Here is an 18221-nt window from a genome sequence, read left to right on the forward strand (position 1 = left end):
AGATTGTCTTACCGGGAGACATTCATTAAATAAATTAGTCAATTTATCCATAAAATCGTCAAAACAATTATTTACTTCAATCATATCGTAAATATCACCCCAGTCAGGTTCATCAAGTCTATCTTTGAATGTGTTAATATTGCCCTCAGAAAAAAATCGTGTGTATATTTTAGAAGGTTGTTGAGTCCATTGTAGAATTGGGAAATTTGCAAATATTGGGAGTGATCCGTGATATCAGAGATGACCACTCCAGCGTGTGAAAAAGGATGCATATTGGTAAATATGTTGTCTATTAGAGTGGAGGAGTGTTCCGAAATACGAGTTGGTTTAGATATAAGTGGAATAAATGATCACGTAAGGAATGTTCCATAGAACTCCTGAACAAAGGAATCAGAATCATATTTCAGTAGCCATTAAAAAGCAATCCTTACTCCGTAAAATTGGGTTAGAAAGAATGTTTTTGAGATTTAACAAAAAATCATTATGACTGGAATTAGGAGGTCGATATATTATTCCAATATTTTTTCTACCGACGAATTCGATTTCTATAAAAAATTGTTTCTATGGAATCATTGACATGGTTTAAAACATTTTTTTTCAGTATAATTAAAGTCAGATTTAATGTATAACGCAACGCCACCCCCCTGTCTGTTGGGTCTATTGTTCACTATAGCCTTGTAGCGAATATAAAACCGTACATGTTGACGTTGTCATTCACTAGCTTGAATGGAAACATATTTTGTGTGGGGATGTCGCGGGGGGGGGGGGGGGAATCGTGGACAGAGGATTATCTTTTGCATTTTTTTTTTTTTGGGGGGGACGCAACAAGCCCCCCATTAACAAAGGACAATCCTCTGCTCAGCCGCCTAGTGAGGGGGGGGGAGCAAGATAAGACGTTATTTACATGTTGTCTTTTTATTTCAACCAGTTGGGATGGGCACTTTATTCCCTTGCCCCCGGAGTGAATAACACCGTTTCAAATAATGTTATAGCACTATTTAGGTAAAGTTTTGCCTTAGGCATTTTATGCATTTCTTTAGATTTTTGGTTCATCGGGAGGGGGAGGGGACGAGACAGCTCTTTCTTTCTCATAGGAAAGGGGGGGGCGGGTAGGATGCATTCCCTAGCCCCCGTGGTACAGGATTGGCCTGGTATTTCTAATATTATTTTAATTTTGTTATATCAAGTAGTTACTTGTATTTGGAAGCTTTGACCGGCTTTTAAGGGCTTATCCATTTCAACTCAATGTAACAAAAATGTGTAAAATAGTAAAAGACATGTCATTTAGTCCTACACACAGTGAAAACGCTGTTTAAGATTTTATACAACGCTGTTTACTATATGAACCTTACAGTATTTGTTTAACCGTTTAAACAATTTTGTTTAACTTATTGAAGATTAGATATTGAAAATTAAACTTGTTGCTTAAGATTTAAACACTTTTAATGTTTAAACTGTTTAAACAATTACGGTAAGGTTCATATAGTAAACAGCGTTGTATATATTTTTTTCACTGTGTATCGCTAAAAGTATTCATCATCATTATGTATATATTCTACTACTTCGAGAGTTTTCGGATTTGATACAGCTTCGCCCATTTTAACGATCTTAGACACTCAATGGCTAAAATATTATAATTACTACCTTCAAATTTAATGTAACAGTATAACAAAAGCAAAATGTCAATAATTGTGTAAGACCTTTATTATATCGAGTTTCGATCGATCGATGTACTAGTATTTGGGATTCGGTTTCTAAACCCATCAATATTTTCCCGCTCAAATCAGAAATGTAATAAAATTTTATTGCACGTGATTACATATCGTCCGCATTAGTATATAAGCGGCTTTTCTGCTAGCGCCAAAACGAAAATAAAAATTTGTTTTTGCCATAGTAAGTTTATGGGAACTATACTGTAGGTTAACCTTATATTTGATTTTATTGCTCTCCAAATAGTGGAAAATTACACTTTTGAAAAGTTAATTCTTGCGATGTTTATTTCATTGAAATTTGAGAATGCTGCATACAAATTAAGTTCAGCAAGAACAGTAATAATTAAAGTGTCATATTTTAAATTAAGAAAATGACTTGCAGTCGCCTAGCCTACTTGCCTTTCAGCCATTCCCTTTTTCTTATTTACCAGCTCTCCCCCTTCTCCCTCTCCTCCCCGTATTCTTATTTCCTCTCTCTTTCTCTATTTCTGTCTCTCTCCATCCATCACTCTACAATTTTCTAGTACGGTTGCTTCATGTGCTGGATATGTATGTATCGATTTCTTTGGTCGCATTTGTCTAACAACATTGATTAACAATCATTGATTTCTCTGTGAACAAGAAATAATACTTAGCAAGATAATGAATAATTATTGTATTCCTATAACCCTTCCTCAAATGCATTCTTATCCAGGTACTACGGCGAAGTCTCTACTTATCTTCTTATGATCACTGTTGGGATACTCCGTGTGGGTGTGCATTAATCTGTATGGGCATGTCAGCGCTCGAAACCGGTTGGTGATAATAGTCCAGGTTAAAAATACATGTATAGTAGTTTCTTTTTCTCCCCTCCCCCACTATTTCAAAATATTTGGGGGTCGGCAGTCACACCATGACCCCCTGTGGTGCCCCTGCCCCTTTCCCTATAGCCTACAGGTCGGGAGGAATGACTAAATTCTCTGACAACTCATATCTTTCTCCATTTCCCCACCCTACTGGTAAGAACACAGTGTCCCACAGTGTGTTCACAGTGTGAATAACATTTGAAATCACCTTCACAGTTGAATCAGCGCATTTCAACAGTGTGAATCACATATGCACATAGTCGACCAGTGCGATCACGCTGTGAATAGTCACACTGTCGAGGTGTCCACAGTGTGAAAATACCTTCACACTGTTTACAATTTCAGCATTTTAACAGTGTGAATAATATTTTCACATTATCCACTATGTGAACACACTTTTATCACACTCACATTCTAACCATTACACACATACATGTATAGACATTCTAGATGAGACATCTACTCACTTCTTCCCGCCATTCTCCTTCTTTATTTCTATCTGTCAATCCAATTACTCGTCTCTCCTACATTTTCTCTTTTTATATATTATTATTTCTCATCAAACTCTAAAGACTATAATAAAACGTTCATAGATATGCGATTGATGAATAGATGGATATTCCACATAAGATATATTTATTCCAAATTAAAGTGCTTCTTCATCTGATACCATTTAATGTGATTTAATTTATTTATTGTATTCTTATGCAATAATATTCGTTTAATACATTTTTCATAACATAACAAACATAATATATCGATTTCTGTTCTTGGCATGAGAAAAAACTATCCTACAAATATAATTCCAACCACAAATGATCTACTACCAAATTAAAATTACATTTCCAACTTTCCAGAAGAACTTGAAAAAAGATTGTCATCATAACTACAATACAAGTCAAACATCTGCTATCGATCTCATCTGCATTATCAGCAATTATGTGACATTGATAAATCAAACATTCCATACATTTTCTATCTATCCTTTGAATATAAAATTTTCATATAAATACATAATACTTGTAGAGATATTTGCACATAAATATTTTCTTTATATACATCTCCCAGGATTAAGTGAGGAGTGAAACGCATTTCCAAAAATGAATTTATTGAATCAAATACTTTGAAATTAAGAGGAGGTATTAATTTCTATGCAGTTTTAAAACATTAAGTGACATTAGTCATTGATCCATTGACCTGAAATTATATTCAAATAATCGGTTTGGTGATAATGAAAGTGCTCATATACGAGTGCCCAAGATTATGAAAACCAATAAGATAAATACATTTATTTCCAAATATCAAAGTATAATTTTCATTTTTTTTTAAATAAAAACTAGCTTCTTTGACATCAAATTACCCTTAATCTTGACTTAGTTCCTTGTGACTCGTATAATGTGATTTGTGATATCTGACAAAAGTTTTATCACACGAGTTTCATAGAATATGATCGTATACTTTCAACAGTTACAATAACTAAAAAACACTCGGAAACGATGTTGATCATATTAACGACGTCTCATCCCGCATCGGAAAAGTGGGGCCTGTTTATCTATACTATGCAACATGCATAGGAGACGAAAATGAATGTTCATGTCAGCCTATATTAGTAGTCATACTTACCGACATGCGGTATTTATTATAGGGCAGTGGACTCGGGATGGAATAGGAAAAGGAAACTCGTACCGCCTCTTCCAATAAGAAAAAACGATATCACAAACTTGCTGACATATAAGGCCTGTGTGGATTTTCGTGGGTTAAACCATGGACCCGTTATAGGTCTACGATTAAACTTAAAAAAGGAAAGAAAAAAAACTTTTTCATGACTATTTCATAAAGTGTAATGTCTACACGACGTCAATACGACGCGTCTTGTCGTCACTATAACCGGTCGATGATTTTCTTCACCAACCCTCTCCTTCCCACAACTACTGAATTGACAAATGAGTTCAGCAACTACAGGCACAACCTTTCTCTTGCGACGTCATATGTGACGTATCAAGCTATTCGAAATCGATGATAACTTTTCTACTACATTTAATCAGGACATGGCTTTGAAATATTTGTTTGTGAGAGTCAACGCGACATCTCGTGCTTCATTAGCGCTAACAATCGTGTAATCAAAATGATGTTTCGTCGTAAGGACACAAATAATTGTATTTTTCAAACCTTCATGCCAGAGCGCCTTGCCATATAGTTGGTCATTATCTTGTCGCTCAGTTAGCAGCTGTGATTAGCTAACGATAGAGGTAGGGAATGGTTGTTAACATGACCGGGGGATCTGGGTGGCTTCAACCCCCCACTTTTTTCCGAAATAGTGTACACAAACGTAAAAATTACCAAATGATTGGGATTTCTTTTTGCATGGTCAGCCTCCACTTTCGGCTCAGCGGCAAGTAGCCTTGTTCTACCACGTAGACAAAAGAACAAGAGTAACACAACTTTCCATTGAATTATGCATTGCTGTGGAGATCTAGATATTTGATAGGGGAGGGGCATACTTCGGCATATAGGTACCCTCACAATTTCTCTCAATTGAATAGAGAGTACACTGTTCAGACCTTTCTTTTTATCCTCTTTCTTTCATTTTCTCATCCCTTTTCGTTGTCAGTTGTATCCACTAAAATCATGGGAGGGGGAGGGTGGCCCCAGCCCCTTTGGTGTCGCCTTTTTTTTCTGTAGAAGCTATACAATTGATGTAAACTATATAGTGTTACCCCACCTGGTTCTTGATTGCTGAAAATCGATTAAAATTGGACGGAAGAGTAATTCAATTTAACGCATTTTAATTCAAAAGAGATGTTATATTCCAATTTCAGCACAGCTCGCCCTTTCCTCTATAACACGTCTGTAAGCAACAGCGGAGGAATACCAAAATGAAATTAATTGCACACTCTCCAGTATATTTGGTTTGTTTTCGTAATATATATCAATAAATGTAGGGGGCCGTTTCATAAAGCTCGACTGGTGATCCTTTCTTGCGGTAAATGATACTCACCATTTAATGTTCATTGGTAATTATTTAGCGCGTAAGAAAGGATCACCAGTCGTTCTTAAAGTCGCTCCTAACTTACGAACAGCTTTATGAAACACCCACCTGGTGAGCAAAATGACCGGAAGGCATATATAGAGACTGATGTGTTCTGTTCTCATATAACATATTCGTTCTAGGCACAAAGGTTTATTCATTCCAGGCCTAAAGGTCCATGATCAATATTAGCCCAAGAAAGGATGTATGTCTACATGTATACTGACTCAAAAGTGTTCAATGGATTGGTTCTCAAAAGGCTTGATCCTTTTTTTCATATGGGTATTAAGTATTATTTGGGAATATTAAAATAAAATAAAGAAAAGGAGTAAAAGGAATAAACCAAAATAATGGAAAACACTAAAAAATCATACTTAATTTTCACATAAAATGAGAAATGGACAAAGACAGAAACCATGTTTTATATGACAGTTGTTTGCATCAAACACAAATTGCCCGTTGTACAGTTTTAGATATTTTTTTGCCTTTAAACATCATTTAATTTTTGTGACAAGTTTGCAATAATACAGTTCTTTATATTTACAGAAACATTTTACATGATTTAAAATGCTAGTATACCATCAAGTGTTAATTAAGGCATTTTGTGTGTTTGTACATGTGCACTTATCCACACTGGCAACCGATGACGCAAACATGCATTGCACAGTTAAACAGACACAGTCATCGGCATGCGAACCATTCAGTGGTAAAAAAAAAATCATATACTTTTGCTGAATAGTGTCGCAGTTAGAAAATACCTTGATTCACAGCAATATACTATGTCCTCGGTTGTACATAAAAATTACATATGATCCTCGGTTGGCCGGATTACTGACACAAACGTCCTAGGTTCTGTAAAAAAAAAAGGAGTATGTGTGTGTATGAAAGGGAGGGTGGGGTGTGTGTGTTTGTGTGTGTGGGAGGTGTGCCGTGTGCGTGTGTATGTGCATAATTATGTACAGTTAAAGCAAGTCATCCTATATAATAAGACCATCAGTAATTTAGGCTAATTCGTTCTGAAAGTACGCTCATACACGTATGAAATAACATATAGCCATCAAATGTGCATTGTCTTACAAAGAAACCGCCGCTATAGGTTTCAAAATCACGGATCAAATTCTAATTTAAAATCCCCGCCTTGGAAGAAACCGAGGCTATTTCATTGTAGCACATCATAACTAAATTGTCATTATGAAGTGTATACTAATCTTAAACATGATTTGAAAAAATCTGCATCCCTGTCTGCATCTAGTATCTATCCTGCTATAAATTCAAAGGATTTAAAATAAATCCAGGTGAGCGTGTCATAAAGCTGTTTACGAGCGACTGGTGATCCTTTTTTAATGCTACCTGATATATACCTATTAGTCAGGTCCAGATTTGTAAAAATTTGCTCAGAAAAAGTGCTTTAGGCATTTTGTGTTAATGCTGATTTATCGATTGATTTAAGGTAATTCAGGGGTGCTGAATCAAAAATTGCTGTTTGCCAAACTTGATTCCGACGTTTTAATTATCAAATCGGCAAAAAACAAAATGGCGGCATTTTGAATGCAGCTTCCCATATTAAACGATTTGTATGGGTGATTATATTTCAGAAACATGGGTCGATGCCTTATTTTTGATACCCTGGGTTGCAAACATAATGCATCCGATTCATTCGTCAGCCATCTTCAATTCCAAGATGGCTGCCATGATTCACAGCTGCTGATTGATTAATAATATGGCCAAATGTTTGATAATTTTGGGGCAATGCTGGCATAATCACATTGTGATATCTTTAACGTGTCCGCCATTTTCCCCTCGTCTGCATAGCAGAAGCAAAACATGGACGTCGTTTTTCCGACGGCGGTGATGACCTTGGCGGCGGCGAAGTCAACATCAAATCTTAACCGAGGTTAAGTTTTTGAAATGTCATAACATTTAGGGTATAGACGTCTATTTCATGAAACTTGGGGTTAAACAAAGTCTATTGAGACAGGTTATAGTTACAAAATGTCGTCCAAGGTACTTGGAAATCCAACATACCGTCCATAACGGCAGTGTCGTACCAGTAACTCAAAAAATTAAAGTAATCATCAAACTTAAAAATCATCAAAAGGTTTTTAAGGCAAATAACGAATTAGGAAGTGTTTACAAGATATTCAGTGAGTGTGTCAGAGACCTTTTAAAATGGTGTCTATAATGAACGTTGTAACTTTGAAATTGTCCAAATTCATATAATATCCACCTGGTAGACACAACTTTGGGGTCTACCGAGAGAAAAATAAAACATATAACAAATCATGGTTCCAAGGGGGAAAATTGCATTGGAAAAAATTCAAGGTTTATCAGTGGTGCAGTTTTACAAACAAAAATCATGATGTTATTATTTAAAAATTTGGCTACAAAGTGCATATACTATCTACCTAGAGACATATCTGTGTCTTTCTCATGATTTCGAGGGTCAAATAATATTGGTGAAGACGAATTACAGAGATACGCTAATGTCCATTATGTCAAAAAAATGTAGAACGCTCCAAAAAATTGCATTCGAATTGGCCATCATTGATACAAAAACGGCAATACTTCATATCCCACCTAGCGCCACTATTTTGGTGTCTCTGCTATGTTTTTAAGGCTCATAAATATATGTTTTACAAGAGTTAGTGACATAATTAGATGATGGTGCAGCAATAAGTAAACATCCAAAAAACGAACTTTAAAAAATGAGGTACACTTTCACCTAAAAAGTACCATAATTCACTGATAAATATTTCAAGACACAACATTTTAGTGCTTAGGACTATCCTATGGTTTCATGATTAGGGGACAGCAGTCATATTTACGCAATTTAGAAGTCGCCTGGACGATAAGGAAAACCGACTATCCTTGTTATTTGTCCCGGCTTATTATTTTACACTGTTAGAAAAATTTCCGTTTTTTAACGGAAAAAGTCCGGCAGCAGAATTTCCGGACTTTTTTTTTTTTTCCGTAAATTTACAGAAAGTGGTAATTTATGGAAAAGTTCTGTAAAATATACAAGATTCCGTAAATTACAATTCTTGAAAATACGGACTTTATTTACGGAAACTTTACAGAAAATTTACATAAATTAACATGATTCCGTATAAATAATTAACGGAAAAAAAAAATTTGTCCGGAAATTTTGCTGCCGGAATTTTTTTGTTTTGTCCGTAATTTTACGGATTCCTTTTCCGTAAAATTACCGTACTTTTACAGATTCCCATGAAAAATACGGATTTTATGTACGGAAATTTTACAGAAAATTTACGTGAATTAACATGATTCCGTATAAATAATTAACGGAAAAAAAAAATTTGTCCGGAAATTTTGCTGCCGGAATTTTTTTTTTTTGTCCGTAATTTTACGGATTCCTTTTCCGTAAAATTACCGTACTTTTACAAATTCCCATGTAAAATATGGATATTATTTACGGAAATTTTACAGAAAATTTACGTGAATTAACATGATTCCGTATAAATAATTAACGGGAAAAAAAAATTTGTCCGGAAATTTTGCTGCCGGAATTTTTTTTTTTAATCCGTAATTTTACGGATTCCTTTTCAGTAAAATTACCGTACTTTTACAAAATTCCCATGTAAATTTACACATTTCCGTAAAAAAACAAGTTTACAGAATTCTTAAATTTTTTACAGATATTTTTTAATCAGTAGATACCTTACAATAGGAACGCTGATTTGCTATTTAAACATGTACTCCCAAACACATGGTAGATTGTATGAATGCATTCACTTAAGGCCTGAACAAACGTTGTGTTGCCCTTTTCTGACCTGGACAAATCGGGCCAGCTTTTTTCAATTATTTTTTTCATATACTAAGCTTACTATTTCTAGAATAAAACATGGCAACAGTGATTGTGTCTCGCCCACTCATGAAAATAACCAGAAATATCGTGATTTGCGAGGGCACACAACATAATTGTATTGAAACTTCATTGTGAAATGACTGGGATGGAATAACACTTGTCATAAGAGCCTTGCACATAAACTTTAATGTTGACCTGTAAATTCAATTCAATTCAAAATGGTTTATTAAAAATCCTTTCTTTGCGGCAAAAGCCGAATTGCGAAAATTTACATTTCAAACAAAATCATCAATAACAAGGTAAAAAAAACTTATAGTACTACGAACAAATTTCAATATAGACATATGTAACAAAGTATATCATAAATAAATTTAAATTGATACTCACTGATCAATAAAAAAAATTGAAAAATATTCAAAATACATGTAAATATGAGTGGATAGAGGAAATGAATTGGAAAGCAGAAAGGAATAGAAATAGTGGAAGAGAGAAGAGAGGCAGAGAAAGAGAGAGAGAAGAGAAGAAATTGATGGTGGAAGGGAAACAGAGAGAAAAGGGCGAAGAAGCAATTCAATTCAATTCAATTCAATTCATTTATTTTCTCTTTCAATCTTTTTACATTTACAATGATAGTTCAATATACATATTTACAAAATATAACATTTAAATCATTTTTTTATAATACAATAATACCATGAAATCGAAAGGGAAGGAGACCAACTAAAAAGCAGAGCTTGTAGGGTGAAGGCCCCCTTTTATAAGTAAATTTTATGAATAAAAAATAAGATAAAATTAAGAAATAAACAATATATATGAAATGAATAAAAAATAAACAAATAAAAACAAAAATAAATAAATAATAATAAAAATAAATGATTCAGTATACACTGTATACAGAAATCATAAAACGATTAAACATATATACAAAGAGAAATTAATAAACACATTTACATATTAAGTTCTGAATTACATTACTTTGGGAAAAAACGATAATCTAATATGCTGCAATAATACATATTTTGGCAATTTTTATGACTTCAATTCAAATATTAAGTTTACGACTAGATATCAGTGAATAATTGCTCATATGAAAGAAAAATATTTTGATTAACAAAGTAAAATGGAATGAAATGAAACTTGAGTTCGCCAACATAAAGAGAACTCAACATTAGAATTAGTATGTAATCTGCATTTTATAAAAAACAATCTTTTAATGATATCACATTTTAAGAGTCCAATGAATGATGAGTTCTTTAATTTTCAGCCATTCGTAGTTTGATATTATTATACATGTAACGATAGGGGAAGATATATACAAAAAAAACTACTCCTTGTAATCAATTCTTTTAGAGTTAAAGGTAAATGCTAGTTTTGGTAACGATATCAAAATGAGTTCGTACAGAATCCAATGAAATGACCACCAAAGTGTCTGTTTGTATAAATAAAACATATGTGCCAAAGGATTCTGGAAGAAATTGTGTAATTGCTGAGAAATCAGCAAATAAGCACAGGATTCGGGTAGAGCGTCGGGCCCGACATTCGAAGCAATAATTATACACTGTCCCACGTGCGCTTATCTGTGTTGGGGATCTTCAGCCTGAACATTTTTCAGCGTAGATTTCAAGATTTCACAAAGTTCAGTTTATGTAACTGTACCAGATCTAGATCCTCGATGATTAATGACAATTAAGCCTTGTTTTACAGACTTTCTCATGAAATCAGTGTTTACTGCAACTACTGGAATTTCTCTTTAAGGTGCCGAATCAACGAGGGCAAGGGGCTATTTCTATATCGTGAAGTTCGACATCGCATCTCTACTGTTCCGGCCAAGCTTCTAGTCTGATATTGACAAGTCCTATTTTGAGGTAGAAGGTGATACAGTTTAGACGTGGGGATTTGCATAGACTTCGCAAACGCAAGACAAAGAGTTTGATCCATCTATCTTCAAGAGACATCAGTTCTGACTGGAGTAAAGCATGCTCATATGAAGAATATGCTGCTCCAAAAATGATTCTAAGGGCACGTTTCTGAATACGTTCGATGACTTGTACTTGTTGTTTTGTTAGTGCTCCTGACCATACAGGTACAGCATATTCAACAACTGGTCTCACGAAACTAGTATATACAACTATAAGGTCCTGAAATTACAGACTATGATATTTCAAAGTGCGAAGAACATATAAACGACTATTTGCGCGCTTGACCATATATTCAACATGTGTAGACCATTTCAAATCCGACTGGATTGCTACGATGCAGTGACACATCATGGAGTGAGAGCACCGTCGGGTTTGGTACATTTCTACAAAAACTTTGAACACTTTGACCTTACCATGTGACCTCCGACTGCAGCATAATATGCAGGTCGCCTAAGTACATCTACCATCCAAGTTTGGTTGAAAAGTGACTTACGGTTGCGGAGTTAGGTGTGCTGCCAGGCCATCTGGCAACGATGCTTGTTATTTTCCCAGCCTGATCACAAACAACCTAGCAGAAGACAAAAGAGGAATATCAAATCTTACATTCATAACTGTCTCTATATCGTTCTGGGCACTTAATTTTCAATTTTCTTTGGGACATCCAATGGGAGCACACAACAATTGAGTTTTGCAAGTTTATCACATATTTGGAATGCAATTTTAACATGCATGCACATAAAAATTATTGGTGTGCTTTCCATGTTAGGTTGATTTATCCAACAATCACCCCACCCTTCCACTGCTTCAATTGCTCAGTACTTGCACACACAAAAATATATATATATATGCTACAGAATTAACTACTCATTTTAAAAATTACCCAATCAAATACGAATCGAATAATTACTATAAATGAAACTGAAGTGATAGGAAATCCTAGGAAAGAAAATTAATGTCACATTCTTTTTTTTGGCCAAACTTTATACAAAATAGTACATTGTTCTAGTTATAGTAATTTAAGTGGCTTTCACATTTGCTTGTATTAGCAATTGCAATCATTTGATCACAATATATGTCGCACACAATCACAAAGGTTGCAAGCAGTCTCAGCACTAATTGTGAAAAGGGCCTAAGAAAGGGTATAATTAATCTAACCTGAACATTGATCGAGTATCTATTCTTCCTGTTGAGGAAGTATATTGCCTGATCCCCACCAGGGCTCCTGATGTAGACATGTGTCCCATCAATTGCACCTATCACTCCTGGAAATCTGCAGTACTGGAAGAACTGTCGCTGAGTTGCTTCAACTTCTTCTCTTGTCGAAGGAAACTTCATGTATTGCCTTTTCCTTCTTGCTATAGCTTCTGACACATCTTTGATGATTCGACACATTGATGACTGTGATATTGCTGCCTCATCACCATGCATCTTTTGAAATGATCCTGTAAAATCAAACAAACCATATGGTTGATAGGTCATTGTTTCGAGGTAATTTTAAAACATTTCATTACACATACAGATGATACTTCTGATGACAAAAAAAATTAAGCACATATTTCATAAGAATATTCATCTTTTACAAATATCAGACAATTTTCTGCAATTCATTTTAACAAGTGGAAGGCCTCTTGCAGTGTCGCCATCATACGCGATTCGATATAGCAGCAGTACTGACTTCAAAAACAGCTATTGAATAATGTTTATTTTCTGCCCCGTGCTTTTGACTTTTTACCTTGATGTTTTTGCACATCTATTGATAAAAGTTCAAAAAAATTGGTCAGTACCCCCAAAGTGTACCACTATATAACATGGCGCGCAACATACATGGTATTTCCCATACATAGTAGATGTCTATGTGTGATCATTCACATGATTATAATTCAAATAAAAAAACATTTCTAAATATTCATTTGGAACTTATGATAATCATGTGGAAACCAACTCGCATATCTAATGAGCTGTGACCTTTGACCTGCGGACTCCGAATTCGAACTGAGCCTGTATTTTGGTGTCCTATACCTACACACCAAACTTTTTTTATCCATTACATATTTTTTTACTTATTGCGCGGAAACCAAGTGGGGGGCGGACGGACAGGGGCAATGCATGACCATCCAGGCGCCATTTTGTAAATTTCTAGTCCATTTGCATACTATTCCTAATCCCATCCTTACTCTCTTATCCTGCATGCTACACACTTCTAACAAATTGCTGTAGATTGTTTAAGAGTTGCTCTTCATATGAAAATATGACTTGCCCTTGAAAATGCCGTCTTCATGCCCTAAATTCAAATCCGAAATAGTCTACATTAAAAAAAAATTCATATTTATTGAAATGTAAAGTAGGAAAATCATAAAATGGCCGTAACTTCCTTGTTTTTATTTATTTTGGTCTGATTTGGGAACATGCTTCCTTATTCATCTGTTTTTACGCATCAGTGACCATTACCTTTAGAAATAGCGCCCTCTATTGCAAAGTGGAATAATAGTAAAATGGCCATCACTTACTTGTTTTCATTTATTTCAGTTTCATATTTTCAGGGTTGACTTATGATAGTCCAAATTCAATTGTTTTTTTTTTTCATTTTACACATCAATGACCATTATCTTGAAAAATAGCGCCCTCTATTGCAAACTAAAGAAATATTATAATGGCCATGACGATAAGTTCCTAGTTTTCATTTATTTCGGTCTCATATTTTCAGGGTATGCTTATGGCATCATCCCTCATAATCCATGTTTTTTTACGCACATCAGTGACCATTACCTTTAAGAAATAGCGCTCTCTATTAAAAAGTTGGAAAACAGTAAAATGGCCATCACTTCCTTGTTACCATTTATCTTGGTATCACTTTTTTAGGGTTTGCTAATGGCATCATCCCTCATATGCAAAATGTTTTTTTTACGCATCAGTGACCATTGCCTATAAAAATAGCGCCCTCTTAATATTTTGAAAATGTATATCCTCAGGAGTTTTCTCTTTATCTCCTTCTGTTTCTTGCCCTCCATAAAATCACAGGCGTCAATGCATGCACATTGTTCTGATACGATTGCAGCTCTAGTTTTTTGTGTGTATGTTCATCTCGAGTTGTTATCTATGTGCCAAATTTCATAGCTTTTCATCGCAACACAGCCAAGTTTCGGGGGGGGGGGTGGGGGTGATCTGCCAATTTAGAGTTAATGACAAATTTATAACTCTAACCTGACATAACAGTTCTAACAGCAGAAACAGCAGAGCTTCACTCCTGCTGTGGTAGTTTTGGAATTTTTAAGCATGCAATTCATAGGTACTTGACTGTTTGCTTAAATGATACTCTTACTTATGTGATCCCTCTCTGATTTCTAGATATTGTCATCATCATCAACTTTGTCTGGAGTCCTAAAATTAATAGAAACAACCTCAGTCAAATAGATTTAACAGTGCCCAGAAACATTCAATAATCATTTAATTCAATTACTCACCCACTGCATGAAAACGGAGAGCCGTCAACACCTGCAAATAAACGGGAAGTGGATCATTCCTCTGTGTGTCCCTCTTCAATTCGGCTTCCAGCATGTTGATGATGACGGTTTCTTTTGACAGTCGATACCGATCTCGAAATGGCCCATCCTCATACGATTCCGATGGATTTCTAGCATCCCGTAGCCCACGACGTGGTCTTGGCAAAGGTAGCTGTACATGTATGCAGAAGAGTTGAATATTATTTTTAATTCTTTTATTTTGTGATCTTTATAAACGTTCCAAACAGTGAACATGTGCATGTAGATTTGATTACACATCTACCAACATAATAACTGCAATCTTAATTGTCTTCCCAAGATTAACAAAAATTACATTCAAAATGTTATTTCAAGTTTTCATTTTTGTTATCTCATCAAATCATTTCAATAATACTTTTAAACAAATTAAAACAATGTAAACCAAATTTATCAATCATACCTCTCTTAGCAATTCAAGGTTGTGAAGGTGATGGAGATAATCCATGGGTATAGGTAGATGTCAACCGACGACGTAATTCTGTGAAACAATTGTCAAATAACAACACAAACATTATTTTTTAATAAATACCGGTAGGCAAATAATTGGAAACATATACATATAAAAATAATTCATTGGTTTATCACTTTATACAGATCTCATAGTGAATGATAAATAAAACAAAAACATTGTAATCATTTGTGCGAGATGCCTTTAAAAATTAAAGTTTTTTTTTTTTTGGGGGGGGCGCTATATTTTCTCTATTTGCAAGTGATATGAAAAAGATTTTAGAACGAAATTTAAGTAATCAACTCTTTAATATTTCAGCCTCTAAAAATTGGCCTGTGCCGAAAGCAAAAGAAAGGTATATTTTTAAATGCAATTTAGGCAAATTGAAAAAAAAAAGCATTTCTTTCTCCTCTTTAAATGCACCAAATAGTACAAAATTATATGGGGTCTTCGGAAATTTTATTTTATCTATGAGAAGCAAGTTCCCATAGAAGAATAATTACAGCTGAGAACAAATTTTGCTTTCTACTATATGGTCAACATATAGTCAATAGACCAGCATGTTTCCACTTATATTGCACTTTCATTTGACCGGCATGTTTCCATTTTCATTACAGTGGACATTGTATAATAATTTAATGAAACACAAGTGAAGACTCTCTTTATTTGATATGTAATGGGAGAAATAGACTGAGGACAAAATAAAAGACCTGTTCTAAAACAAACAATTTAATCAAATAATTGGAATGTAGCAATCATCATTATAAAATTTAAGCTTGAAAAGAGAATCATTTAATTATAGATAAACCCACAGAGCTGTAAGAAACTTCAACCCGGGCTTCAACCCTTCACAATCACATGCACACTGTCACTAAACCCATGCCCACACCTCCAGAGGACACATGTACAGCACGCTTCGCATTACCTAAAGCGATGTTCGTGCAGGCTCCACTCCACTTCCGCTACACTGTACGCTCCAACAAGGTCGTCTACATCGCTTGAGCTGAGGTAGCTTCGCATCACACATACACACATGGAACACACTGTCTTAACTGAATTATCAGTGAATGGCTGAGAATGGAAACCCGTCGGTCGCGAGCCAGCACTAAGTCATTACTAGATCTACCTCGAGCGAAGTTCGTGCAGGCTCCACTCCACTTCACTACCGCTAGTGACAAAGGTGGGATGGAAATGTTATTTATTGTAAAAATTATAGAAAAAAATAAAACGAGGAAAATTTTTTTTTCCCATACTCATAGAATATTTTTGGTATTTTCTGAACCATCCAATAATAATATAAATATTTATGCTGTTTGACCTGCGACCGATCGCATGCGATGTTTTTAAATCGGCCATGAATAGTGACGTGTGAGGAAATAGATACTGGCTCAAAATCAACAATTTAGAGGATAACCAGAGGATGGACACGGAGTGAAATATGGGTGAAGAGTAAGAAATTAAGCTATTTTTCTTTCTCTTTATATTTTTTGTTACGATTTTTACAATAAATAACATTTCCATCGGCCACCCCACCTTTGTCACTCGGAATATCCGATCGAGTTCACCGTCCCGAAGTTTGGGTAGGTGGAGTGTAGTGTAGCGGTAGTGAAGTGGAGTGGAGCCTGCGCGAACTTCGCTTGAGGTATTACTAGATCTAACTAACTGTAGTTGACATTGGGTGATTTCAAGTTCGGTGTTGGTGTTGAGAGCGTAAAAAGGCCGCTGAACCGAGCTCCAACACCGAGCTGGGACTGGGTTCAGAGGAATGATACCAATTGCGTTATCGATAGCACATGACGTCACGCCTCTGCGCTGCGCTGCTAAATCATCTCAACTTCACGCGAGAAGTCTCGACGACGAAAATGAAATCGGAAAGAAATGCATTAAATTCTCATCGTACAGAATACATGTACCAATGTTTTAATTAATTCAAGAATTCAAAAGAGTGAACATTATTCTTTATCAATATATATACAGCTCAAATGATTTGTTCTACTACTAGCTCATCTTAACTGTAAAAGCTAATTTTACAGGGATGTTTCATCGTGTTTGCCGCCTGTTCACGAGCTTGAGATTGCCAACACCAACACCGAACTTGAAACCATGATTTTCCCAATCCCTGGGGGTTGGTGTTGGTGAATGGGGAAATTGCACGTAGATCGTCAACACCAGCCGCAGTGCTGGGTTCAGCAGACGACATTCAACACGAACTGCCGGAAATACGTCATATTTTCCGAGGTCAATCCCAATTAACAGTCCAGCCTGATTTCAAGTGCGGTGTTGTGGCTGGTGTTGTCACAACACCAACACCAGATTTCAACACCGTACTTGAGTTGAAATCACCCATTCAATGCCATTGTCATTGACATTGATTTGATTTAGAATTAGATCTAGGGCTAGGCTACCGGCTAGGCCCTAATCTAATCTAGCCCAAGTTTAAATAAGTTTAATTGCACAAATTTAATATTTTGAGGTTTATATTTTCATCTTGACATTTACAAATGAAGATACAAATGAATATATAAATGGCATCATAATATAAAATATCCTTGTGAAGCTCATAAAACAAGCTTGGCCCACGGCTTCGCACCTTCGATTCAATTCGTTCAACCACAGTGTCAAAATATCCAACACTCAAATGCACCAATGGGACTGTAGCAGCGCGTACGCGACGATACATTGCATCGTCTGGACTCGTCAATGCCAAAACCTTGTTCGTAATCATGAAAACCAACACTATTAATTTCATATAACTGCATAAAACGTATCAACATATTCCAGAGAGGCACAGCAGAAATTTCTTTTACGAATTCAAAGCAAAATACTTACGAATTTCTGATCAAGAAGATCACTTGACACATCCAAGACCGCAAGGAAAATTCTCTTTGCTTCGCGGGCTTTTCA

The 18221-nt window shown here is 35.3% G+C and overlaps 1 protein-coding gene across 1 annotated transcript; it reads right to left on the bottom strand.

Moving 5' to 3' along the window:
- Positions 1-11176: 11176 nt before the first annotated feature.
- Positions 11177-18221, bottom strand: LOC129282761 (putative nuclease HARBI1). The gene is made up of 6 exons (XM_064099105.1): positions 18147-18221; positions 15270-15347; positions 14792-15002; positions 12486-12772; positions 11744-11898; positions 11177-11266 (listed from the first exon to the last, which is right to left on the bottom strand). Exons 2-5 carry the CDS (start codon positions 15312-15314, stop codon positions 11791-11793), a joined length of 651 nt encoding a protein of 216 aa, XP_063955175.1. The 5' UTR covers positions 15315-15347; positions 18147-18221; the 3' UTR covers positions 11177-11266; positions 11744-11790.

This window comes from Lytechinus pictus, chromosome 5 (assembly GCF_037042905.1).
Source record: "Lytechinus pictus isolate F3 Inbred chromosome 5, Lp3.0, whole genome shotgun sequence".
NCBI lineage: Eukaryota > Metazoa > Echinodermata > Echinoidea > Temnopleuroida > Toxopneustidae > Lytechinus > Lytechinus pictus.